Source organism: Mustela nivalis, assembly GCF_964662115.1.
Source record: "Mustela nivalis genome assembly, chromosome: 2".
Classification (NCBI taxonomy): Eukaryota; Metazoa; Chordata; class Mammalia; order Carnivora; family Mustelidae; genus Mustela; species Mustela nivalis.
In genome coordinates, this window is record NC_139021.1 from 97,206,075 (window position 1) to 97,232,698 (window position 26,624).

General features: G+C 50.2%; 1 protein-coding gene across 1 annotated transcript in view; it reads right to left on the reverse strand.

Moving 5' to 3' along the window:
- PCNX2 (pecanex 2) overlaps window positions 1–26,624 on the reverse strand; it is a 285,897-nt gene that overhangs the window by 9,477 nt on the left and 249,796 nt on the right. The window contains exons 26-31 of the mRNA XM_082718946.1: window positions 24,161–24,414; window positions 17,410–17,643; window positions 16,582–16,694; window positions 2,072–2,216; window positions 1,370–1,600; window positions 583–857 (exon numbers count right to left, since the gene is read on the reverse strand). Of these exons, the coding sequence (XP_082575072.1) occupies window positions 583–857; window positions 1,370–1,600; window positions 2,072–2,216; window positions 16,582–16,694; window positions 17,410–17,643; window positions 24,161–24,414 (1,252 nt within the window). The remainder of the gene's footprint in view (window positions 1–582; window positions 858–1,369; window positions 1,601–2,071; window positions 2,217–16,581; window positions 16,695–17,409; window positions 17,644–24,160; window positions 24,415–26,624) is intronic.

The window sequence follows — 26,624 nt, forward strand, 5'->3', positions numbered from 1 at the left end:
AGACCATGCTCCACGGGTGAGCAGTGCGCCGGGAGGCGGGCGGAGGGCGCTCCTGCTCCCAGACGCAAGTGTCCTGGGATGAGTGAGCTACAGCCCTGACCTTCCGGAAGCACCCCAGGCTCTGAGGCCTGAGCTAAGCCGCTCAGCCACCCTCCGGCCACTCCTCCTTCCGTTCTGGCTCACCAGAGACCTTCTTACGAGCAGGCAGAGGGCTCATGGGACGAGAACCGCATGCTGTGGGGGCGGGGCTCAGGCCTGGTCTCCCTGACAGCTGTGCTCTGTGACCCCCAGTGACCCACAGCCTCGGCTGCTCTGCAGGAGCACGAGCTGGACCCCAGCCCTGGCAAGTGTGAGGAACAGTCGCATCCGTGTGAGTTTCCCGGGTGTGAGTTTCCCACTATCGGAAACCATTCGCGGAAACAAATGATCTGCTGGGCTGCTGGGGGAGAGCAGTTTTCATCGAACGTGGAAATGCTGGTCAACAGTGAAACTCTAACCAGACGTCGGGGAGCTTTCCATATCACACCCCCCTGGGGCCCCCTCCCCAGCATCTGGATGAAGGTCTGGGTGGGAAAGACCTACCTTAGCCACTTGGTCAGGAACCACGTCCTGATGCTGTCCAGAGGGACCGGGCCACTCCAGACACTCTGCAGCTGCCTGTGGGTCCCGAGGTAGGACGTGGTCAGTGGGGACACGTACATGGGGTACCCCAGAGGCTGGTCGCAGGAGGAATTGATCAAGTTTCGGAGGACCTGCTTGTTGTTCTGGATACTTCCACGCTCCGGGTTGCGGTTCCGAAGGAATATGAGCTCTTGCTGCTGTCCGGCCCAGAGGCCGCGGACACACTCTTTGTTAACCTGCGGGTTGGGGAAGGAACGGGGAGGAGAGTGGATGACGGTGCGTGTTTTCAGTCTGCTGGTTTTACGCTCCAGACCGTGAGCAGGGCTGCGGGCCAGAACATCGGGGACCACACCGCTCGGGCCCGAAGCTGTTTGCACGGTCAGGCCGGAGGAGCGGCCCTAGAAGGTGCGGGTCCCCCCACTTCCGTGGGGAAATGGGGTAGAGAGAAAGCTGTTGTTTCGGTCCAGTGCTTGGAAGTGATACAAAGAGAAGAAATACTGGATAGAAAGCCTTCGGGTCCAGGACTAGGCTACTAGAGATCTGAAAGTTTGGAGAACTAGAAGGTGTTTACAAGTAAGCCAGATCCTGACACTCATCTACATGGGCGTCTGCCAGGACTTCTGCCCAAACCCCATGAGTGACCCTGGCCTCCCGGCCCACCGCTGCTCCTCTAAGACCATGTTCCTGCACGAGAGGCCGGTGCAGGGACGCGAGCACCAATGCCAACCGGCAGGTGGGGCCTCTGTACCTTGATGACCTTGAAGCTCAGGAAGCCCCTGTGCAGCATGATGACCTTGTACTCGTCCGTGCCCTCGTCCACCACGTGCCGCAGGGTGAGCAGCTCCTCCTTGTTGGACAGCACGGCGCCCCTCCAGGCCGGGTCACCCTCGTGGCAGATCACGACTTTCTTCTCAAAGGATTGGATGGCCTCATAGAGGGCCCCTGGGTCTTCATACTCGTCAGGGCAGGTGAACTGGTCCTGGGGGAAAGAAGTCTGACTGCGGGCTCAGTGCGGACCAGAGAGCTGACTGCGGTGACGGCAGGGGGGGCGGGGGTTGCAGCGGAGGTGAGTGTCCAGACAGCGACCAGCTGTTTTCCCACTCTCCTCCCGCATCCCGAGCGGCAGGAGAACGTGCCCGGGAAACAGCTTTGTGGCTTGGGCTCAGGCACCCGAGAGGTCATTTTCTCCGGCCAGTTCCTTTTCTGCCCTAGCGGAGTATCACCGTCTCCTAGCCACTCTCGAGGACCAGTGGCCGCTGGCTGATGTCAAGGATACCTGGGTGGCCTCGGTGTTTAGTTTCCAAGTGACACACCCACTCACATAGGTCATGCCGTGAAAAGGGACCTACCTGAAAGGTCTTGTTTGCCCCTTGAGAAAGGATTTTTCAAAACTTCTTTTTAAAAAATGGATTTATTTTTATCTTTTTAATTTTTTTTTTTTTTTTTTTACCTGGTGAAGCTTCAGGGACATCCTGATGGCTGGAGCGACGACCTTATGCAAAAGGTCCATGTCAGCAAAGACCCACTCGTCTCGTGCTGTGATCCTGAAGTCACCTTTGAAGAGGGAGTGAAGGCCATACAGGAAGGAATCCAGGCTGAAAAGCAGAGTCCGACTTACCATTCGCTCACCCTGAACCGCGTTCAGAAGCCTGCCCTTCAGAGCCAGATCTGAGGCTCCCATCTGCGCTGTCAGGAATGACCTTCATGCCTCTCAAAGGTGGGCCGAGGCAGAGCCCACCCATGCCTGGCCACAGCCCGTGTCCACACCCTCCTGACACCCGGAGTCATGGCCAGCCTCAGTACCACAGGGAGCCCCTCGTGCTGAGCTCCAAGAGTGATAGTGCAGGTCCTGGTCACCGCATCTCCACGTGCAGGGGGTCTGTTCCAGGACCCCCTGTGGAGCCCTCCTTGGTGGGGGGGCAGGGAGAGCTGACAGGGCCCCCTGGGGACAGCCCAGAGCTTGTGGTGTTCTCAGCATCCCAGGCAGGCTGCGTTACTCTGTAATGCAAACTGGATTCTACCACGGTGTGGAAAGGAAACGAAACCCAGTGGGATCTCAGATGGGTCATCCGGACCCTCCGAGCACGTCCGATTCCCAGCTGCAGCCTTCGGTGAACGGCTGTGTAAGAGGCATCATGGGGGAGGGGGTTGCTTAAAATGAAAGACTGGGGGCACCTGGGCGGATTAATGTGGGTTAAAGCCTCTGCCTTTGGCTCAGGTCATGATCTCAGGGTCCTGGGATCGAGCCCTGCATCAGGCTCCCTGCTCAGCGGGGAGCCTGCTTCCCCCTCTCTCTCTGCCTGCCTCTCTGCCTACTTGTGATCTCTGTCTGTCCAGTAAAAAAAAAAAAAATCTTTAAAAAATAAAATAAAATAAAATGAATGACTGAAGGGTTTTCTGGGTTTTCACGTTCCGAGGTCTTTCCTGCCCTGCCTCCATTCCCTGCACATAATTGAGCACCGCCAGGATCGCGAACACGAGCGTCCTCCCAAGGGAAATCCTCCACAATCTTGACGCTTTACAGTTGGGATGAAGGTCGGGCACCCGGGTTCGGGAAGGCAACGGATCCCGTATAATGGGAACAGGAAGAGGGTTCTTCTTTATTTCTGCTGCTAGACTCCGTCCAACAGCCCTGGCCTCTCGGATCCCTGAGCGGCAGTTAGGAGGCCAGTACGAGCAGCAGCAGCCCTGATAGGGCTGAACCGGGACAGAATGAGCTGGAAAACGTGTGAGAAGCAGAGTGTCACAGGACGGCTGCTCACGAGGACTTAACGAGCTGGCTCGCCGCACAGGACTTCCGATTCGGTGCAGTCTGTTAGACCTGCATGTCAGGGAAATCGCTCCACTGATTGCTATTTTAGCATTTTGTGGCAAAATGCACCACTATCATTAATTTCCTTCTGGAACTCTCTGGAGAGGAACGCCGTGGCTTTGAGTCAGAGCAGACTGTGGGAAACGGAAGCAGCTGAGGTCTAGGCAGGTGGGGCTTGGGGTGCTGCGGTCTGGTGGAGCCCAGAACTTTCCAGGAATTCCAGGAGGCAGCCTTCCCAAAGGGCTCTCCCCTCACAGAACAAAGACTTCCTGGGCTGTGAGCTTTAGTGACCACCTGGGAGGCACCTAGGAGAGAGCTACAGGACAGCAGGGCCGGGCTGCAGAGGGAGAATGCCAGCGGCGAAGCTGTCAGCTGAAAACATCCGAAAATGCCACTGTCATCGGATGGGGGCTGAGCACTGTGAAGGGACAGCTAAGTGGCAGAACATGGGTGAGCTGTTCTGGAAAGGTTCAGAACGCCATCTTTCTTGCATACACAGGAAGACAAAATACTACTCCAGACATAGGACGGGTTTGGTGGCAAAGGAACATTAAGGGACTTGACAGATACCCAGAGGGGTCTCTGCAGACCAGAGGGCGACCAAGGAGTTCCGGGTGCCAGGCTCTCGTGCTCAGCGCAGGTGTCCAAAGTCTGCTTACTCATCAGGAGGAAAAACTCCCCTTACTCGGGAAGTCCTCCAGCAACAGACACTTTACTTGTCATTTTGCGGGGAGAAAGTGATGCTGTCGCACTTAATGCTCTTCTTTTGAAATAATTCTCGGTGTAGGAAACAAAGCCCGAATCAGAATTCCACTGGACTGGCGGTATCATCCCTACCGCCTTAAACGTAATGGCGTCCTGAAAGAAAGCTGTTTCCTCATCCTTAAGAGAATGAAGCCGAGGAAGGCAGAGGGGAGTGATGGGCTGGAGGAGACGCTGAGCGGCAGAGAGCCGGGCTCTGGGACACCTGCGGCATGTTTCTGATTTGGAGCTTCACATTGCTCTGTCTTTTTAAGATTCCACTGAGAGAGGATGAGCTCCCACCCCCAGGCCAACAGCTGGAATAGTGAAAGACAACCATATCTGAGTCAATCAAGGTGGGCCTTCATGGGGACGAAAGAGCCACCCCCTCCCCCTCCAGCCCTCCCTGACCTGACCTGGGATATTAGTGAAACAGGCTGTAGCCAGGCAGTCCCCCAGTGCAGAGGCAACTGCGTCCAGATGTGCGGGATGAGGTAGGGGCCAAGGAAGACTGGGTTCCAGAAGGAACCTGACAGAGGTATAATCATGTGCATAACGAGGTGCCTGGGTGGCTCTGTGGATTAAGCCGCTGCCTTCGGCTCAGGTCATGATCTCAGGGTCCTGGGATCGAGCCCTGCATCGGGCTCTCTGCTCAGTGGGGAGCCTGCTTCCCCCACTCTCTCTGCCTGCCTCTCTGCCTACTTGTGATCTCTGTCTGTCAGAGAAATAAATAAAATCTTTAAAAAAAAAAAAAAGAAAGATGCATATCCACACGTGAGAACCAGCTACCACGGTGCTGAGACAAGCCTGGGCTTCCAGGCACTAAACGCGGGCTCAGATGTCAACAAAAAGAGCACTAGAAAAATATTACTTCTTAATACCACGATGAGCGGCTGGTGCTTGAGTACACTTTTTAAAGGAAAAGACCGGTATGTATTGTTCAGGCTGCAACAGCACACTGCCGGACCCGAGGGCACACCAGCGTCCCGGCCCTCCAGCCGACTCCGTTAGAGGTAGCATGTCTGCACTGCTTCCCGCTTGGCCCTGGGCCCTGTCCTGCCGGCCTCCACCCACACTCCCCAGGCCAAGGACCAGAGCCATGGTCTTGCCTTTTCCACGGCGCGGGCATTTGTGCGTGTGCACGTTACAACAGACGTGCTGGCCACCACCTCGGCATGACTCTGCAGCCCCACAGACACCGGCAGCCACAGAGCTGGGTCTCCACAGATTCTCTGATTGCCCGAACTCCCCCGTGCTCGTCTTTCTGGTTCCTGACCCAGCTTTCTCTGAACGAACACGTAACTGCTGGTGATACATATAGATGAGAGGCTGGGCTCGCTGGTTCTTAAGCACCCTTGCTCCCAGCCCCTCTAGAAAATGCTGTTTTCTGGCTTGAGGCTCTGGCTGTCCCTTGCAGAACCAGCCCCTGCCAGTTTGCTAGCGTGCGCCTGGCCCAAGGTTTATGCTTTAACTAGTACTGCTCATTTCAGCGCCTCCACCATCACCGTTCCTAGCAAGGACAGAATGAGGACAGCCAGTTGAAACAAAGGCTGTTTGTCTTCACCCTCTTGTAACTCCGCTTTCTTTATTTACGGAAGGGTCCTCCTGGCTCCCTTCCGACCCGAGGCTGCTTATGCCATCCCCCTGAGCCCCACTTTTGCTTGACATCACTGATGGGTTCAGCCTGCCCCTCACCTGTACCCTCTTCTCACTGGTTCTCAACTGCTGGCAATTTGGGCCCCCGGGAGACGTTTGGAGACCTTTTCGTATCTCACAAGCAGGGCAGGGGGTGGGGGGAAGAAAGGCAGTGGTGTGCTCTGGCACCTGGTGGGGTGAAGTCAGGCAGGTCAGAACATGGGCTGGCCCCCACTGCAGAGAGCCACGCAGCCTGAAGTTTTATCAGGCCTCTGCTGAGAAGCCTGCTCTTTTTGAGAAAAAGCTCCACGGGAGGTTACAGATTTCCAGTTTTGGACAATGAAATCTTGGATCCAGGCTTAATGAATTTTAGGGTTCAGGGGGAAACAGCTTTATGGCAGGTAGTTTCTGTAGGAATCACAGTGGGCTCCCCAGAACAATGACTGATTCGTTCCTTTTTTGCTCCTTTCCAAACAGGCCATAGACTGTGTTTACAGCTCAGCCCTGCGAAGAGCCTTCTGCCGCTGAGCATCGCATTAAAGGAGAGCTGGTAGACCATATGTGAACAATTAAGTGTGACTTGCAGGCTGGGCTGCCCTGTGCTTACTGATTAGTAATGGAGCTGCAGAGGGAGCTGTGCCTATCCTCCTCAGTCAGGACTCCAGGCTCCGAGAGCACGTCCACCTCGGGAGCCCAGCATGCCTTCGTGGGCTTTGCTCCCTCTGTGCAATTCAACAACTGCCCTGGTTTCGTGGCTAATTCCATCACTCCGGCCACACTCTCCTGCTAAAGAGTCCCTCCCCCAACACACACACTAACGAACAAGAATAGTCCAGGTGACAAGCATCACCTCTAAGCAAGTGAGCCAGAGGCGGATAATTTTCCATCTTCCTGGTGGCTTGTGGATTACTAAGCACTTTCCATCCCATTAGCTCAACTCATTTGCATGGGTGCTTGCACGAGATGAATTATTGTAGCCTTTCCTTTAAGAGGAAACAGGCCAGGGGTGCCTGGGTGGCTCAGTGGGTTAAAGCCTCTGGCTTCGGCTCAGGTCATGATTCCAGGGTCCTGGGATGGAGCCCCGCATTGGGCTCTCTGCTCAGCAGGGAGCCTGCTTCCTTCTCTCTCTCTCTGTCTACCTCTCTGCCTACTTGTGATCTCTGTCAAATAAATAAAATCTTAAAAAAAGACAAACAAAAAAGGAAACCGGCCAGAAAGGGATAAGAAAGAGGGTAAGCGAGGTGGGAACAAATACTCGTATCTCATCCCTCTGAAGACACATGGGAGCAAAGCCATGGCTGCCTTCTGGCTCCCCATCCGTCCAGGAAACCTTGCTCTGAGAGCATGCAGCTGGAGCCGTCTTCTTACCGACCAGCCCAGAGGCTGTGTTAGAAAGAACCGGCTCTTGGGGCGCCTGGGTGGCTCAGTGGTTAAGCCGCTGCCTTCGGCTCAGGTCATGATGTCAGGGTCCTGGGATCGAGTCCCGTGTCGGGCTCTCTGCTCAGCAGGGAGCCTGCTTCCTCCTCTCTCTCTCTCTCTGCCTGCCTCTCTGCCTACTTGTCATTTCTCTCTGTCAAATAAATAAATAAATAAAATCTTTAAAAAAAAAAAAGAAAGAAAGAACCGGCTCTTGAAGTCAACCCCATCTCATCCTCCTGAGGTCAGCTGCCAGTCATTTTTCAAAGTTCAGTTTGGTGTATATACTCAGCACGCACCCTGAATTAATATTGTATTAAGAATGCTTTCATGGGGGCGCCTGGGTGGCTCAGCGGGTTAAAGCCTCTGCCTTCGGCTCAGGTCATGATCTCAGGGTCCTGGGATCCAGCCCCGCATCGGGCTCTCTGCTCGGCAGGGAGCCTGCTTTCCCCGTCTCTCTGTCTGCCTCTCTGCCTATTTGTGATCTCTGTCTGTCAAATAAATAAATAAAAATCTTAAAAAAAAATAAAAAAGAATGCTTTCATGCACGCTTTACCCAGGAAGCTAGTCTATCGGCTCTAGGATTAAACCAGCCTGCGGTCTGGATCCCAGCGACCTGCCACCTGAAGGGCACACTGACAAGCAGCAACGGAGTCCCTCGGGTAGGATCAAGGTGCTTCACTCGGTTTCAGAGTTCAGGAACCACACGGCGAGGCAGCATATGGCCCATAAGAACTGGAGGGAAGGGAGCCAGAAACCTAAACCCAAGCTTCAATTTTGGCTCTGATACTTGTTGATATTGGCAAGTCCCTCAACCTCATTATCATCTCTTTCTTTCTGTGTTCATCCTTAAAATGGAGCCTGTCCAGGGAGATGTGAAGGCTGGGTGAGCGGCCAGCGAAGATCTCCTTACGTCAGGGACTGGGTGGACGCACACGTGTGGTTTGAGGACAAAGGACACATCTCGGTACGGGGGAGGGAGCCAATCCACCCTGGTGTCCGGCATTCATCTGCTCCCTGGGACCCATGCCTGAATCCTGAAAAATGCAGAAGTCAAGTTCAAGAGAGCGGGAGACTTGAGAGCGCAGGCAGAAGCAGCTCCCACCGGAGAGGGCCCCAGCCAGCAGGACAGGGCAAGGTGCAGGCCAGAGGGTGAGGCATCCCTGAACACAGAGGGCCGCGCGCTTCGGGAGCCGGGAGGCGTGTCCACAGGCACCTTCAGCAGCTCCCAGCGGTACACGCCACGGACGAGCCATCCACAAAGGAAGCCTGGGTGTGTGGAAGGTGGGAACACAGGCCACAGGGATGAGGGCGCTCTGAGGAGTTCCTACAGGACAGATGGGGTTCAGGGGGCGCAGAGGTCAGGAGAGGACTCTGGAGGCTGGGCGGGACCCCACTGTGGTGAAACACTGAGCCGGCCACTCCTCCGCATCCTGGGCCTTCCAGCCGGTAACTACCTACCTCATCCTCTCTCAAGCCTCGACAGTGTATAAACTCGCATCGAACACGGAGCACTGCCCCTGTATGTGTGCAGGAAGCACATCGTAAATGTTCTCTGCTACCTTTCGTCTCATTTCAGCATAAGCTCCAGGTGTAAACAAAGGGATGTTTATGCTGCAGAATCAGCATAAACCAGAGAGCAAGGGGGCGGCCTTCAGGGATGTCGTTTCAACTGAATCCCGAACAAATGATGAAACCGTAATTCCCAAGTAAGAAATCATTAAAAGGCAAGATTTGATGAAAAGCTTTTTAAAAATGCGTTTGACCTCATGATGTTTTTACACCAACGCTCTGTGCTCCTGAGCCTCCATATCGATGGGTCACTACCATTAGCCAGTGAAAGTGCTTCTTGAGGCTGCCCAGGGACCCCAGGGATCAGGCACACGGCAGCTGTTCAACGTCAAAAGTAGATTTTCTGACCCAGTTCCTGGAGCTCCTCTGCTGGTGGTTTGTGAGGGGGCCTGGGGTCTATATTCTGACCAAGCTGCCCGGGGAATCCTGAGATAAGGGACCAGAGAATCTGGGTGTCTCCTAAAGATGTCCAGCCATGTCAGAGAAGGAAGGGAGCCAGGACCACGGAGTTTAACCCCTACACCAGGCCAAGGAAGAAGACCGTCCCACGTAGTATCACAACCCAAGGTCCCAGAAATGCTTGCTCCTTTTTCTAACTTCTAAATTTGCAGATTTTCTATACATTCCAACCCTCCGAGCTGAGCTGGATGGTCCTGATTTTAGTCAGGATCTTGCATTGTATTTACTTTGTCTCTTTCTTTCCTAGATTCTGGCTTCTGAGTTTCCAACCACAGTCAAGCAAGGGGACCTCAATCTTGTTCTGCAAGGTGATCCTGTAGGACGTCTGGCCCCCGTCTGGGCATCATCTCTAGTGGAAGCTTGGGAGAAGAAACTGAGATCATGTCCTGGAATTCTGAAGAACACTGTTTTCCTCTGTCCACTGGGGGTGAGAAGGGTGAGCAAATGGCATATGTGACCTCAGACCACAACAGCGACCTGCCATAGACCACGTGTCCCGGCTCCCTGTCTCCTGCATGGGGCTTGGCACAGCACATCTATGGCTGGCTTGTCTAGCGTTTTTCAAGACTGTTGACCTTGGGGTTCTCCATCCTCTTGGAACCCTAGTCTACTCCAAGAGCCAGTAAGATTTCTCCTTCAAGCAAACATGTTGCTGCTATAAAATGCTGCCATCTTCTCACCTTTATCTCTATAAATGGCACATTGGCCAGGATCTGCTCTCCAACTTTCATGCAATAGAAGGTAACAATCAAGCTATCTTTTAGCTTGGGGTCAGTGAAACTATTTTGACTTCCTGCTAAAGCATCTCTTTATGGATGTGTGCCTTTCTTCAGTGGCAGACACAGTTCTCCAGACCAAATGGGCCTTAAACTCCAAATCCAAAAAAATTACTGGTATTTGCTTGGGACATCCATATTAATCCATTCTGTCTCCAAAACACATCGATATTTTATGTTAGGACATTATAATATGCTTATGCTCCTGGCTAGCTTGCATTCAGCATATCGTTTTAATTGATTCTCAATTTACTCTTTCTAGTTTTGCATGTACACGTTTTTATTTCTTGAGGATTTTCAACGTGCTGTGTTCCTGGTCGTAAGGTCAACAATACTTCGCCAACAAATCCATCAAATAAAGCAGGGCCTATGACTTATGCTAAGCTGCTGTGTAAGACCCTCTGGGGAGTCAGAGTTTGAAAATCCTCTGTTAACTCTTTAACATTAAATATGTGAGAATGACCTGTGAGGCTTCATCAAGTACAGCTAAGGGCATATTCCTGATCTTAAAATGACATAATGGTAGATTGCACACATGCGCACACACCCAGAGGTCACAGGCCACACATCCTTTGGACACAGAAGTAACTACACTAAATAAAATATTAGCAATTTGTGGGGCACCTGGGTGGTTCAGTCGGTTAAGAATCTTGACTCTTAATTTCAGCTCACGTCATGATCTCGTGGTGGTGAGATCAAACCCCACAACGGGCTCTGTGCTGGGTGTTGGGGCCTGCTTAAGATTCTTTCTCTTCCTCTGCACTCCTCCCCCTCCCCCATTCAAAAAAAATTAGCAAGTTGAATTCATCACTGTATAAAAAGAATAATATAACATGACCAAATAGAGGATATCTCAGAATTGTAATACTATTTCAGCAATGAAGAACCCTATTAATGTAAGTCATTACATTAGTAGATTTAAGGAGAAGAATATCATTTGAATCTATGCTCCCACATTTTAAAATAATTTAACATCCTTTCCTGATAAAAGTTTCATTTAGTGAGCTAGAAAGGGGAGGAACCCCCCCAACTTGATAAAATGTCTATTACAAACCTAAAATAAACCTTACTTTTTAATGCTAAAGTGTTACGCTTATTCCCTGTAATACATGGATTACGGCAAGGATGCTGTGGTAGCAGAATAAGGGGTCCCAAAGGTGTCCATATCCTAATTCCTGGAACCTGTGATCACATTACCCTAAATAGCAGAAGGAATTTTCCAGATGTGATTAAGAATTTTGAGATGGGGAGATTGTCCAGGACTACCTGGGCAGACCCGATGTACTCGTAAGGATCCTCGTGAGGAACGAAGGAAGCAGAAGAAGTCAAGTTTGAGTCAGACAGAAATCAGAAGATGTTGTCCTGCTGGCTGGAAAGATGGAATAGGAGGCAGCCATTAGGACAGGGCATGGACCCTTCCTCAGAGCCTCTAGAGGGAACGCCGCCCAACAGATAACCCTGGTGTTAGCCTAGTAAACCCCACTTTGGACTTCTGACCTCCTAAACTCTAAGATAATTAATTTATGTTGCTTTAACGCACCAAGTCTGCAGTAATTAGTTCCCGAAGTAATAGGAAACGAACACAGATGCCCATTTCCAACACTGCCCTGGAGGTCATAGCCTAAGTAAGAAGAAAAAGAATTGAAGATAAATATCGGGGAGAAAAAAAGCCATAACCATCATTATTTGCTGATATGTCTTCCCACCAGAAAATCAAAGAGAATTAATTATAATATCATGTTTATAACAGAGTTCATAGGCGTGTCCCAAATGAGAGCAAATAATAAAAGAAATCACCTTCCCATATGCCAGCAGTAACCAATTAAAAATGTGACAGGAAAGAAAAATTCTATGCCCAATCAAAATAAACCTACAAAATATCTAGAAATAACCCATTCAGAGACGAAGAATCTAAAAAAAAAATGGTAAAAGTTTACTAAAAGACACGAAAAAAATGGAATGATCGCAAAGATGCGCCATGTCACTGAATGACATTTGTGTTTTCTCAAGCAGCAAATTCAATACAGTCTCGATCAAAAAGCCAACAGAACTTTTTATAAAATGTGACTCTAAATTTCACCTGAGGAGAACATGAGCAAGAAGGGGCCGCACCACAAAACAACAAGAAAAAAGCAAAAACAGGGGGACTAGACTTCTCAGATATCAAAACGACATTATCACTCTAGGAAACCAAACAGTATGTTATTGTTATAAGACAGACAGATTGATCACTTTAACAGACCTGTAAATCCAGAAGTGTACCCCCTATGAGTGGGAATATAGACTATGGCAAAAGTGGTATTTCAAATGAGTGGTGTTTTTAACTCACTAACTGAATCACTAATGAGCTACTTAGCAAATGGTATTGGACTATTAGCTATCCTCTTGGGGGGGGAAATGGATCCCTATCTCCTATCATGTATGAAAATACATTCTACTTGATTTGTTAGGAGCTGGTAGTCTCGTGGGCTCCTTCTCCAACAGATCCTACTGCTTTGCCCAGAATGCAAGATCCAGGCCATTGCCCAGGGCCAGGTTTCCAGTGAGAATCCTTGAGGGATGAAATGGCATCTTTTTCTGCTACAAAATGGCTGGTTCCTTGAGCTAAGTGCTCTTCTCCTGTCATGGAAAATGGTGCTCTCTGGGTCTTAGGGGCCAGGGGAAGAGAACCAAACACTCTGAATCTTGTGCTGCCCTTGTTTATGAGAAATAAAGTCCTTTGTCTCTGACCCGCGTGTCTCGTGTCCTCTGCTAGACTCCATGAAAATATAACAACGTAGGTAATTACCTAATAAGTAGATTATAATCAAATCCCAAGACCTGATAGGACAATTAAGTGGAAAGAAGTAAAAGTGTAGAATTATCAGAGGGAAATAGAGGCTATTATTTTTATGTCCTGGAGCTGAAAGAAAAACACTTCTAAGAAAGACACAAAATCTGGAAATTATAATTTTTTAAAAGGGGTAGTAGACAGAAGACAAGTGTACCTTGATGGAAAATATTTTAAAAATATATTAAGATCATAAGATGAGAATACCTCCTAAAAATCAGTAAGAGCCTAATAAAAATGGGTAATGCACATAAATAGGCAGGCAATTCACAGAAAAAATATGTGGCCAATAAATATGTAAAATGATCTTTACCCTCACTATTAATAATAGAAATGCAAATTCAAACGAGAATGAGATAATTTTTCACCCATGAGACTAGAAAAATTAAAGACCGAATCTCCAGCATTAGTAAGGATATGGCAAAACACTCTTGGATAGACTATAAATTGGGGCAGCTTTTTTGGAAAGCCATTTAACTGTATCTATAAAAATTACATTAAAACGTTTTCTGAACTATGGAATTTTTTCTCTTTTTTTTCAAGCAAAACCATTTATTGAATTCTAGCATGTAAAATGTAGAGCACAGCTGTTCGGCTAAAGTAGAGCTGGGGGTGCCATCGCGCTCCATCCCACCTCCCGTCACACTGCGTCCCTCCCCTGCCCCATGACACAACCAAGTCAGAACTCTGTGGGCGTCAGGCCCCGGAACCACTGGGCCAGGCCAGTCTGTGAAATCTGTCACCTTTTTATTAGTCCACGGCTGACATGGAAGTGTGCTGTCAGACTTTGCTGTGCTGTGGGACTGATCAGTAAAGGGAATCAGTCCCAGATAATCAGAGCTTTCCCCAGAGCACCGAAAATATTATTCCCAGATTTATCTCATCACTATGTTTGGAACAAGCAGAGGTGACATAACGTATGAGAAACTGTTTGAGACAAAGAAAATCCCATCAACGTGAGGTTTAAAAAAGCAGCTGGTGAGCCTGGTGCTTAATCAAGAAAAAAACAAATAAAGCTGACCTGGCAAGAAACCCTCCGATCAGGAATCATGGAACAAGTTCCTCAAGGAGCAAGAGAGAAGAAGTCTTTGCAAATGGTGCTCAGGTGGGAACTGAAAGAACAAATCCTCAAAGCATCTTATCTGCAATTTGTACAGAAAATTTGGGATCTTTTTTTTTTTTTTTTAAACCAGCTTCAGATGGATCAAAAAAAACACCACCTGCCTGGATGCTAGGACTATCTGAAGACTCCAGAAGTCTTTGGAAGATTCCAGAATCCTCCAAAACCCTCCCCCACATGTGTTCCCTCCTTACAGTTCCTCCCTACAGTTTCATAAGGGGCTCCTGCTGCAACCACATGATCCTGTTTCTGCAAAGCCTGCCCCGGAGCCTCCTGCTGGGCTTCCCATCATCAAATGAGGCCCTGGGCGATGGACCACAGAGGGCACCGCCGGGGCCTTGCTGGAGGCTGAGTGTGGTGGGAGAAGCCGGTGAGCTCCTCCCTGGGGTACTTCCTAGGACAGGGCTTCACTGAGCACTCACATGGGTAAGTCACTGAGCATTTCTCACCTTGAAGAAAATCAGAAAATTCGGACATGTGGGCAATGAAAGAGTCACACGTTCTGATGTCCTAGGTGCTGACCGTCTCCTCAGAGGCCCTCAAGGCCACCGCCTCGAGGGAGAAAGGAGGAGACATGCCAGCCACACCACTGCACCCCCGACGGACGCACGACCAGCAGCGGCCGAAGCCCGCCACCCACCCTGGGGAAGGGTCAGCGAGGCTGCCCAGGCTCACTGATCCGACGCCCAGGGCTTGCGAAGGTTGTTAAGCCAAAACATGAGGGGGTTCTGCCCTTCAGAAGCTTATAATCCAGCCTAACAATGGGCACTTCAGTTGAGTCCCAAAGGGCCTGGTGTCAAGGACATGATACAAAAATCCTGAAGAAAGTGCAAAGCAGACGAGAAACCAGTGAAGGGAGCCTACGTGGAACTGATTTCGAGCTTCCCGGGTCTCTGTGATGCTCAGCCTTGGCCACACACTGACATCACTTGGGGGAGTGGGTAATCCTCATGCTTGCCCCACCCCTGCAGGGTTCTAATGTCACTGGTCTGGACTAGGGGAGGGCATGGGCTACTACTTAAATATTTAGAAGTTCCCCCCAGGAGATGTTAATGTGCAGCCATCCACATGATCCTGACAGACAAGAGGAATCTAGAACACTTGGCCCCTGGTGCTAAGTGCCAAAGGAGAAGTCTGAAATGGCCTGTGATTGGGGGATGAGAACCTCATCTCATAACAGCCTCTTCACGGGTGTAGCAGGAGTGGAAGGTCAAGTGGCAGTGGGGTGGTGGGGGCCACAGAGCTCAGTGTCATTGGTGACAGAAAGTTCTGGAGCTTGTGCGTGAATGCAAGAGAAGACCGGGTGACAGAGGGTGAAGGGTGAAAAAGGCAGGAGAGAATTTAACCTTGTTTTTGTTCTTTAAGAAGAGAAATTTGAAAATATTATTCATCCATAAGAAGGAGGAAATCCTACCATTTGTGACAACATGGATGGACCTTGAGGGCATTATGCTAAGTGAAGTCAGTCAGAGGAAAGCAAATACCGTATGATCTTACATACATAAATCTGAAAAACCAAGCTCATAGATACAAAGAACAGACTGGTGGGTGCTGGGGTGGGGGTGGGGGACATACGAAATGGGTGAGGGGACAAAAGTCACCAACTTCCAGTCATAGATAAGTAAGTCATGGGTTGTAACGTAAGACATGTGACTCTAGTTAACGATACTGTATTGCATACTTGCAAGGTGCTAAGAGAGCAGATCCTAAAAATTCCACCACAAGATAAAAGGTTTGTAACATAATAAAAATACATATGGGGATGCACATTAACTAGACTTATGGAAGGGATCATTTTGTAATATATACACATACTGAATCATTATGAAAGTAATACAAAGTTATAGGTCAATTATAGCTCAACTGTTTGAAAAAGGAGAGAAACTTGAGCTATGTACATACAGGACAGGAAGATCTGGGTAGAAAGAGAGCTTGAAAAACCAGCCAAAGGGACATCCAATTAATCAAAGTCCCACAGAGACAAGGAAGGGTAGTCTAGACCAGAGTACCGATGTGCTGCTTTTCTTTTGTGTGGAAAAACACGAAAAGGGAACGAACCTTTATTTTTTTAAGACTTGTTTATTTGAGAGAGAGAGGGTGTGTGAGTGCAAGCTTGGGGGTGGGGGAGGCAGAGGGAGAGAGAGAGACCATCTCCAGCAGACTCCATGCTGAGTGTAGAGCTCGGTGCGGGGCTCGATCTCATGACCCTGAGATCACAACCTGAGCCAAAAGCAAGAGTTGGATGCTCAACCGACGGAGCCACCCAGGAGCCCTGGGAACAGACCTTTATTAAGCATTCATTTTGCCAGAGACCAGGCTAGGTAGTTCTAATAAATGGTTTCGTTTCATCTTTCCAGCAAACCCACCAGGACTCTTGTGACACAGAAGTTCCTGTGCCTAGAATCCCAGGGATTTAGCTGTTCTGTATTCATGCTATTTCCAAATGTAGAGCTCCCAATGGTCACAAAGCCTCCTTATGGGCCCAGCACAATTTATTATGGCAAGAACTAGCTACATAAACAGTCCAACTTTAAAATAAAGAAAACAACTGACAAAAATACAAAATCTTGGTGCCTGTACCAATGGTTTTCTCACATACCTCAGAGCCATGTTGTGGGCGGCCGTTCCCAGAGCTCTCCTCCCCAGGATGCACAGGGCAAAGGACAGGGTCACTAAAGCAGAGTCCTCATCACTGTCCAGGTTCTTGGAGGGCTGGAAGAGCAAGGATGTTAATTCAACTTTCCCAGGGATTCCATCACACAGCGACACAGAGTCATATCTCGGGGGGCTTTGTAAGTCAGCCATTGGGGTCACTTGGTCCCGTAGCGTGATCCAGGGATGGGGGAACTCTCGGACTCCTGAAACACTCTCTCTTGTGGTTGGAGAGGGAAAAAATTGAAATGAGGGAGCTACTTTTGAGAAGCTGTCATTGTCTTTGGTTTCATTCCTAAGAGGCTGTGTTCATCTCCAAGTGTCCTCAGCGCGGGAGCAATAATGCCCTGAGACCCAACTGCGGGAGTGTTGGACCATCTTGATTGCTAAACAGATTGGTTCCCTAGTCCATGATTCAATACCCTGCATTTTGGTACAGATAATCCTTTTTATATGGAAATCTCAAAAAGCCGCTCTACACAAAGAGGTTTCCAGAGCTTCAAAGCTACGCCAAAGGCTTAAAATTGCACTAACCCTGAGCACAGCATAGAGGGAAACATACCTTTTAAGGCTCCTTTGCTGGAGACAAGGGTATATGGATTCTTCCTTTAAAATTCTGCTTACGTGTTAAACAAACACTTATCCAAACACCAATGTTCTCGCTGCTCTATTTGGTCATTGTCTACCATACAGCCTAAGCAGGAATGGACTTTATAAAATGCTCCTCATGTTTCAAATTTAACCCAACGCCTCCAGGCCCGCTTCCCTGACCCACCTCCTGTCTCTTCCGTGCACAGTACTGAATCCATTCTAGATAAACATTGCAGAAGCTGGCGCGGGTTATCCCCTGGAGACATGGGACGTAGTCATCATCCACGTTAATGTTGAACATGGCAAGGTCACGCTCAATGTAATGCCACTTGGCAAAAGGCTGCAAGGACTTCAGAAGGGATTCGTTTTTGATCCAGGAGAGAAGTTTGGGGGACGTTACCATATAGTAGATTATGCTCTGCAGAGAGAAAGCAAGATTATGAGCCCTTCTAGACATTCTAAAGACAGTTTTTCATTTATTATATCTCATAAAGTCCGTCAGTGTCAGGGATTGACATGTGGTGTCACTGTGTTTCCTGCTAGGTTTTTTGTAAAGATTTTTTTAATTCATTTATTTGAGAGAGAGAGCGCGCGCGAGCAAGGATGAGTGGGGAGAGGGGCAGAGGGAGAGGGAGAAACAGACTTCCGGATGAGCAGGGAGCCAGGTGGGGCTCGATCCCAGGACCCTGGCATCACGACCTGAGCTGAAGGCAGAGACTTAATTGACTGAGCCACATAGGCGCCCCTTTCCTGCTAGATGTAATGCATAGAACTCACCTGAGACATTCTAAAATGTCCTCTCTTACGGGTCACTACAGGGATGAGGGAAGTAAGAACAGAACGCTAATGGAATGTGCCAGAACAGAAGTTCCGGGGTGAAGAAGAATGACAGCCAGCCTGATCCTTTCTGAGAGACACACAAAAGGGCCCTTGGGTTACTGCAGGCTTCCTTGGATGCCCAGCGTGTCTGATCCGGCCGAAAGAGACGGGGGCAAACCCTCTTCCAGGACCCCAACCCAGGAGCGTTCAATGAACAAAAACACCAAAGTTCTTATGGAAAGTACTTATGACGAGGCACTGTCGAAACACACATGCGCATGTAATGCCGGGTGCCCAGACAGTAGACATCTGCGATGCCTTCCAAAATAACCCGTGTTCTCCCTCCATTAGACACGCCACTTGGGAATTCCAACCGGTGAAAATGCCACCCTCGGGCCTTCTCCTTCTTGTCACAGCTTTATCGAAAGCCATCTTGTAGCTCGTGAATGAATTCATCCTTCAGAAAGGCTAGCTCCCGGCTGGGAGAAGTCCAAGCACAGCAGAGAACGTGAAACTCCAGCTCCAGTATGGGCGCCTCCGCGTGGGTGGGAGCATACCCTCCCTGCAACCTTCTCTGTGCTCTATTACCACGGGTGAACAGACGTGCTGCTCACAGCACTGAGGCTGGGCTCCCCTCCCCCAGCAGCCACGCCCCCCCCCAAGCCTGGCTTGTATCTCACCTGGAAATCACCAGCATGGGGGGGGGGTGTTTGGTGCCAGGAGGCAGTGCTGCATGCTCTCGTGGCCCCAAACCCTTAGCCAATGGCCTTCTCTGATTGTAGACACATGTTTCTCCAAAGGGAGATGACAGACAGGAATGAGGAATGCACACAGCATGGGCCTGGCCAGGGCATGGGGACTGTCACCTGTGACCGCAGTGGGCAGACACTTCGGGGCAGCCTCCTGCCCTCTCGCCTGCTCTTCCCTCCCCTGGGCTGGGATGTGGAATCTGGAGAACCAAGGTTGGAGGTTGCTAAGGAGGGTCTGGTCTCAGGGTCTGAGGAGTCTGAGCAGGTGACGGGACAGACACACGAGGTCGCCGGATTAGGGCCAAATCACCGCAAAGGCCTGACTCAGCCGTTCTTGGCTGTTGGGACTGCCGGCAGCCTGGACTCTGGGAAGGTCAACCCGTGGCTCATGACGTGTGGCCTTCCTCTGCAGCATATTCCCTACTAGGCTTCACAGCCCACCTGACCCCAAATGGGGAGAACAGGGGACCCCAAATGACATCTGCGGTTCTCACTATCCCATTTCTGCAGCACTGCACCCAGGACAGCCCTGCTGACCTGGAGAAGTCCCTTCTGTGTTAGGAAAGAGGGAGAGAGGGAGGGAAGGAGGCAGAGGCCCAGGAAGCTGAGAGTGGGAGGAGGGAAGGACAGACCTGTAGCAGAGCCCAAGTCTCTTCGTTATTTTGAGGCTTAAAATGAGCGAGTGTGCACGAAGGACTCAGCGCAAGGCCTGGCGTCTCTGCCTTACCCCCCAGGAGCTGAGGCGCAGGGAGGCCACAGTGGTCTGGAGCAGCGCCGAGGCCACGGATGACATCAGGGGCCAGGAGACAGCTGAGTCTACGTTTCTCGAGTCAATCTACTTGCTGGCAGGATAATTTAGAGCTCGTAGGAGGCAGGCAGTGCAAGCAGTTGACCCAAAGCTACAAGCAGGAGGGGACCCATGACCGTGGCTAGAGACGTGGTGTCTCTGCCGATGGTGACAAAGGCCACGAAGAAACTGGGTCTGCGTGAACATCTGGTTCTAGAAACATCTGGTCTAGTTTTTCCCAGTATGTCCTAATCCATGTACCAGACAGGAACAACAAACAAAACTCAAAGGACGTTTACCTTTTCATCCACTTCTAGGGAGGGAATGGAAATCACCCCTCGGCTGATGAAGTCAGAATAGTGAATGAGGACTTCGAATCCCAGAGGCTAAAACTTCCTCCCCCAGGTCTGGCAAAATCTTGCAGTGTCGACTTCCCAGCACACCCCGCAGCTTGGCTCCCCCTCCTCTGCCCCGGCCCCCCTCCCCTGCCTCCACCAGGGCATGAGGAGAATGGATTCCTCTCGCCCAGAGAACACAGAACATGCCCAATCCTTGCAAACCATGCCCCGCTTCACTTGACGTAGGCAGAAATTCCGTGAGGGAGACAGAGTCAGTGAACAGTGTGAAATCCTTCAGAATCTGTCAGGATGGAATGGGTACAGCACTAAGTGAACCTGATAAGTGAGGATGGGGAAAATGAGTCGACGACAAGGAACCTGATCCATGTTGAAAGCAAGACCTCTTCTGAATGCGCTCACCGTATCTGTCCTCCAGCAGGGATTCTCCCGGCTCCTCATTTTATTTGTAGATCGACCTGTTCTATCAGACCATTGCCCTGTGCACATTCTAGGAGAGGGGCCCTGGCAGGAAGCCCCACGTGTCCGGGTTTCACGCTCCCCATTCTGCAAGGTAAGCGATAAGCCCCTCTCCTTTCTGGAAGGCCTGGACGGGAACAATGGCAGCGGGAAAACCCAGCCCTCATGGAAAGCTGATTTCTTGACTGGAAAGAGGGTTTTGAACACTAATAAACCGAGGGGAGGCGGAGGAGGCACCAGGGAAAACCTCCAGTCATCAGGAAGGAAATGATTTCAAATATATTCATAGAGGGTGGCGGAACTGACCCAGTTTATTAGGAGATTAAAAAAAAAAATCCTTTTGTGTAATGGAATGATTCCAAGCTTTTCTTCCTTCTTGATTTGCCTGCCCAATAAAAATAATAATAGTCATGACACAAAGAAAGAAACTGAGCTCTTGAAACTTGAAGCAGCCCAGCACGACAAAGGTCATTTTGTTCACCACGTAACCAAGGCTATAGAAGAAAACACTCATTAGTTTTTACCCTAAAATGCTGCTTCTCCTGCCGCTCAGCACTCCTGACACTTTCTTTAACTAACTCCACGGGGGGATAAGCCAAGCCCAGGTTCTGAGCTACCCCTTACCAAAGGGCGGGCAAGCCCTGAGTGCCGTATTTAGAGAACGCCTCACAGGAACAGTCCCGTCAGTGGTGACGTGAATTAAACAGGACGCGCCAGGAGGCCCCATCTGCCCCCAAGTCTCAGCCCCTCCTGAGCACCGATTCAGAATTTAAGAGAAATCTGTTTCTATGGAGCACAAATATGTCTGTAGTCGCTCCCAAGCCTCATTGTGTATTAAACCACTTAGGAGAGTAATTTAAAAATATAGGTGCTAGGGCCCCTCCCCAGGTCCAGGGAATCGGAATTTCAGGGTAGGACGTGCAAATCCATAATTAGCAGCGTATTCAGGGAGTGGGATGCCACGGGGCTGACCCCGGCTCGTGAGGAGACCCCGCAAGGGCATGCACCATCACTCTGTGCGCCTCTCCCACCCCACCTGAAACCCTCATGTTGGCATCAGCCCCCTTTTTTGGAAAACAGAGTTAAGGACATTGTTCTCCCACAAACTAAATACTACCTGGCAGATTCCAAGGGTGGCCGGTGCTCCTTCAGCCTCGCCGTTTGCATATTATCCTGGACTTGTTTCTCAGATTGCAAATTGCCATTTTAGAAAACATACAGGAGGGCGCCTGGGTGGCTCAGTGGGTTAAGCCGCTGCCTTCAGCTCAGGTCATGATCTCAGGGTCCTGGGATTGAGCCCCGCATCGGGCTCTCTGCTCAGCGGGGAGCCTGCTTCCCCCCGCCCCCACCCCGCCTACCTCTCTGCCTACCTGCGATCTCTTTCTCTCTGTCAAGTAAATAAATAAAATCTTAAAATCCTAAAAAAAAAAATGCAAGGAATTGGGAGACATGTTTCTTGGAGTTAGGAGAGGAGGGAAGTGAGTATCGATTCACTTACTAGTGCACAGGAGGGATGTATTAAGAAGCAGGCCCCAGGGGGTGCCCCCAAGGCCTCTGGAAAAGCCAAGAGGGTAAACCCAGAAAAAGTATATCCTTCCTTCTCCCTCACGCTTGGTGACTTACTCTGTGGCCACCCACGTGCCTGGCTCATGGGAAGGCCGTCTCTGGGGGGGTCCCGGTTCACAGAGATGTGGCTCAGTAGTGAACCCCATTCTCAACACAAAGAACTACAGCGGACCGCTCAGACTGTCACCAACATCTGAATCCCATCTGTGTAGACTGCTGTGGCCCAGACCCAGGACCACGTTACCTTTGTTCATTTAGTCCAAAAAAATGCCCTGGACACCGCCCTATGCAAGTCATCACACTGAACCCCGGGGACCCAGAGAGGAGTCGGGCGCGTGCGGCTCCTGTGCTGAGGGAGCTGCTACAGGGTGAGTAGGAGAGATTTCAGAGCATGGCCCCAGGGGAACTTGTGTGCAGGGAGGCAGTGGGGGGAGCTGGAGGACTACTGGCTGGGTGGGGGCAGGGACCACAGGGAATGTGTGTGCACAGGCAGGGGTGGAGGGGATGGGGCAGAGTGGAAACCGCCGCAAACAACACGGGGGCTCTGGGCAGTTTCTGTCTGGGTTCCAGGCTGCCCAGAATGCACATTCCCCACCCCGCTCAGCTGACATGGACAAGCTTCTAACCACAGGATACAACAGGGACCTACTGTGGCAGCTGCCAGGAGCCTTTCTCGGGGACCACAGGTGCATGCCTGTGGATTTCCTTTCCATCCTTTTAAGCTTCCATCTAGGAACACGAAGTTTCCAAAGTGGTGCAGCAGGTGGCAGAAGGAACCCAGGTGCCTAGGACTTCCCAGCACGGAGCTGCCACCCCCTTCCTCGTTCACTTGTGAGATAGACAGACCTCACAGGAGCGTACCACGGCTCTTTCAGGACCCACTGCCAAATCCAGGATTGGCTCTGGAAGAAAACGTCTTGCAGCCTAGTTCATAAGGCCGAGGGAGCAAACTGTGGGGTCAGGAGGCAGGAGCTCACCGCTCCCCGATCTGCTTTCCAAATCTCCCCCCGCGTATATAAGGCTGGGCGAAACATGGACGGTTTGGGTGAGGTAGGATGAAACTTGTGCATCAAGGTGGTGACCACGAGCCACTGACCCCGTCTTACAGAGTCTGTGCAGGAGAGCATGTCACGAACATTTCTCATTGCAACTGCCTGGGGATGTGATAATTAACGAGTTACTTAACCTTCTGACTTTTTGCAACCTGTCCTCGATTTCCTGTAAACTTTAGCCGTACTGGTGCACGCAAGGGACCCTCCTAAGTAGCTATTCCAAGTCTCAAAATGTCTTCCTTTCCAATTGGTGGAAACCCCTGAAGCTCCAGGCCCCGTGTTCTCTTTCAGTTTTGCATTTCCTCATCTCTGCCGGAACCCCTCTTTCAGCCTCAGTGGGCGGGCATCTGGGATGGCAGACAGATGAGCGTCCCCGTGGGAAAAGGCATTAAGATGTGGGCCCCTCCGAGGCCAGGCTCCAGGGCTCCCGCAGGCAAAGTGCTCCCACAGAGCAGGAGCCAATGCAAAGACCTCCTCAGCCTTGGCTGCTCCCATCTGTCCCTCCCCCTTTGGAAAACGCCGACGCCCCCCTGGCCCTCCACACCCTCGCTCAAAGCTCACACTCGTTCTCTGGGAGACTCAGTTGCAAACGGACATTTTCTGAGGTTGGAGCGGTGGTGCAGACGTGGATACTGAGCTACAGGCAAAGGATGCTCTTGTCTCCACCCAAGTGAGGAAGAAAGGCTGTCGTAACTAATCCTAACTGGGCCATTTCACTCTACTTTTGGGGTTTTCCTATTAAGCTTATAAAACCATTCTGGTTCTAGAGTGGAAATGGCTGAGCATCTAAATCAATACTTGGGACACATAACCACGGAGGCCTGGAGATGTCTGGACGCTGCCATTTACAATTGCCCCCTCACCAGGACCCGGCTCGGTTAGAACAGACAAAACAGATCTGGGTAAGAAAAGGAACTCCCTGTGAGTGTCCAGACTTAGACAGTGACTCAGGCCACGAACCCCAAGCAAAACCAAAGCCCTAGAGGATTTTTCACAAAACCAGTGGTTCCCAAACCTAGCGGGGGCTCCGATTCAGAAGATAAGGGGAAGCTTCAGAATCCAGCTTTTTGCAAAACATCTCAGGAGCCCCTTGACCCAGCCCAGAACTATTCCTCAGACAAGCGCCCGGGGCCCAGGGCAGCAATACCTTGATGTAGTAGCGAATGAGGATCCTCCGGAGGTCGAACACCTGCAGCATGGTGGCTGCGCTGTTGTCTACGATGCTGTAGCCCTCCAGGATGTACTGAGTCCGTGTGATCTCCCAGGTGAGCCAGCGGAGGTGAAAGGCAGCATTGCAGGACAGCAGGTGTGGCAGGTGGCCGGGCTGGCAGCAACAGCAGCCTCTGTCCTCCTCGTCGCCTTCCATGATGGCCTCGACCTCCCTCTGCTGGCAGTAGGTTCCTAGCAGAGGACAGACAGGATGGAAGTTATACAAGGAGTCATTGGGTCACCTCGGTTCAGAATGGACTTTCCCCTTGGCCTCCGTTAGAGGGGAAGATGCTGGAGAAATTCTGGGAATCAGTGTTTAATTCTTTAATTCCCACATGAGTCACAAAGCTCGTCATCATTAATTCCTTTCTTCATTCGTATTCTTTCTGATGGCCATCTCCTCCCCATTTTGTGTGTGTGTGTTAGAGGAGACAGGTTTCATGATGCTCAAGACACCAACGGCTGAAATGTGGGACGGTTATGTCCTTGAGTTCCCCTTCCCAGAAACGCGCAGGTCGCAGCTGAGCGCGTAAGAGGTTACGTAAAGGTGGCAGGTGGAGATGTCTGAGAGTGTGTAGGAGCCTGCTCAAGAATTTTCAGGAAGAAAGGCTTCCTCCTTGCTGCTTTCCCTGGAAGAACTCCATTGCCCAACTCTGCAGGCACACCACGCATGCTACCCAGCCTCAAAAGTCACCTCATCTCGCGTGACTGAGGGCGGCATGCGGGGGGCCCCAGGTACACTACCAAAGGAGTTCATTCCCAAAACAGGAGACGATTATGGGTGTCAACCACGTCTGAAGAAGAGACAGCCTATCTTCCTCAACATCTCTGTCAATGATTTGAAGGGAAGCACACACAGTATGCCCATGACATGGTTCCTGGTACCACCTGCAAGGCAGAGCAGGGACCTAAAGTCATCTCTGCAGATGGGAGGGAGGACTGAAGGTGACCTCCTGAAAGTTAATCGAATACATGAAGTAGCGCATCTAGTTTCAAAAAACCAGCCACACGGTTTGTGGATATCTAGTAGCGCACTGAACAAACACTTCAGTCGATCATATGTATGAACCAGAAGTAGGAAAAGAGAAAGATCCTACGCGGAATGGGTTAAGAAACCCTTGGATGTTTTTAGCTTAGGAGAAATGGAGTCTGATTTCTGTCGGAGGAGATCATGCTGGCTGCTGTTCAGAGAATGGGCTGGAGACGAATGAGGGGTGGGAGCTGTGGCATTGGGGAGGCTGCTAGCTAACACAGATGAGACAGCGGTGATTTGGACAAAGACCGTTGGGGGAGGCAGGGAGAAGTGATTGGGTTCTGGACCTCTCTGAAGGTAGCCTGATAGGATTTGTGAAACAATTTGGATATGAGATGTTGAAAAGATAAAGAGTGGTGTGAGGGGTTCTGACCTGAGCAAGGTGAAAAGTGAAATTATGCTTCACAGAAGAGGTAAGATTGCAGGGGTGGGGTAGGGGGAGTGGCCTCTGGGTGGGCAGATGGAAAGACAGGGAATTTTCTTTTGTCTATGTGAAATTTTAGCTGTTCACTATTAATCAAAATAGAGATGTGGGCAGACAGTTGGATGAAGAAATACGGAGTTCAAGGGAAAGGTTCTGGCAGAGATTCATAACATCTGAGAGAATTATCAGGAAAGAGGGGCTGTTTAAAATAACCTGCGGAGAGGGGAGAGGTCTGAGAGCTAAGCTCTGAGCATTCCATTCAGAGGCTGGGAGCGTGAGGTGCTACCAAAAAAATGACTGAATAGAAGTGGCCTGTGAGGTCAGAAGAAAACCAGAACATAGCAAAAGCAAGTTAACAAAGAAAATAAAGAGTTTCAAGGAAGAGAGAACATCAGCTATGCTAAATGATGCTTAGAGGTCAAATTACAAGAGGAATTAACTGTTAGATTTGACAATACGGAGGCGAATGATAATCTTTGCAAGAGGTTTCGGTGTCATGACGGGTGGGGGAGGGGATGGCCACTTGAGCGAACTCAAAACAGTGGGAGAGAAAAAAGCAAAGGCAGTTAGTGCAGGCAACACTTCTGAGGAGTTTAAAAATATGACTTTATTATATTTTTTACACGTATGTCGGATCGCTTGCTATTGTCCCACAGATCACTGGTTTCTGTTTCTTTTCTTTAAACTTTTTATTATTTGCATCAGTTTGAATAGTTTCTATTGCCTTGTCTTCAAGTCCACTGATCTTTTCTTTTATCCTCTAAATGTTTCACCTCAGACATTACATTTTATTCACTTTTAGAATTTCTCTTTTTTCCTGCTGGTAGCCTCCATCGGATCATTCATTATGATCATTTTTCCTCTGACTTCCTAACAATATTAATAACTCTTTGCAACTTGTTTTCTTTTCCCTTCAACATCTTTGGCTGTGTTCCTATTTATTGT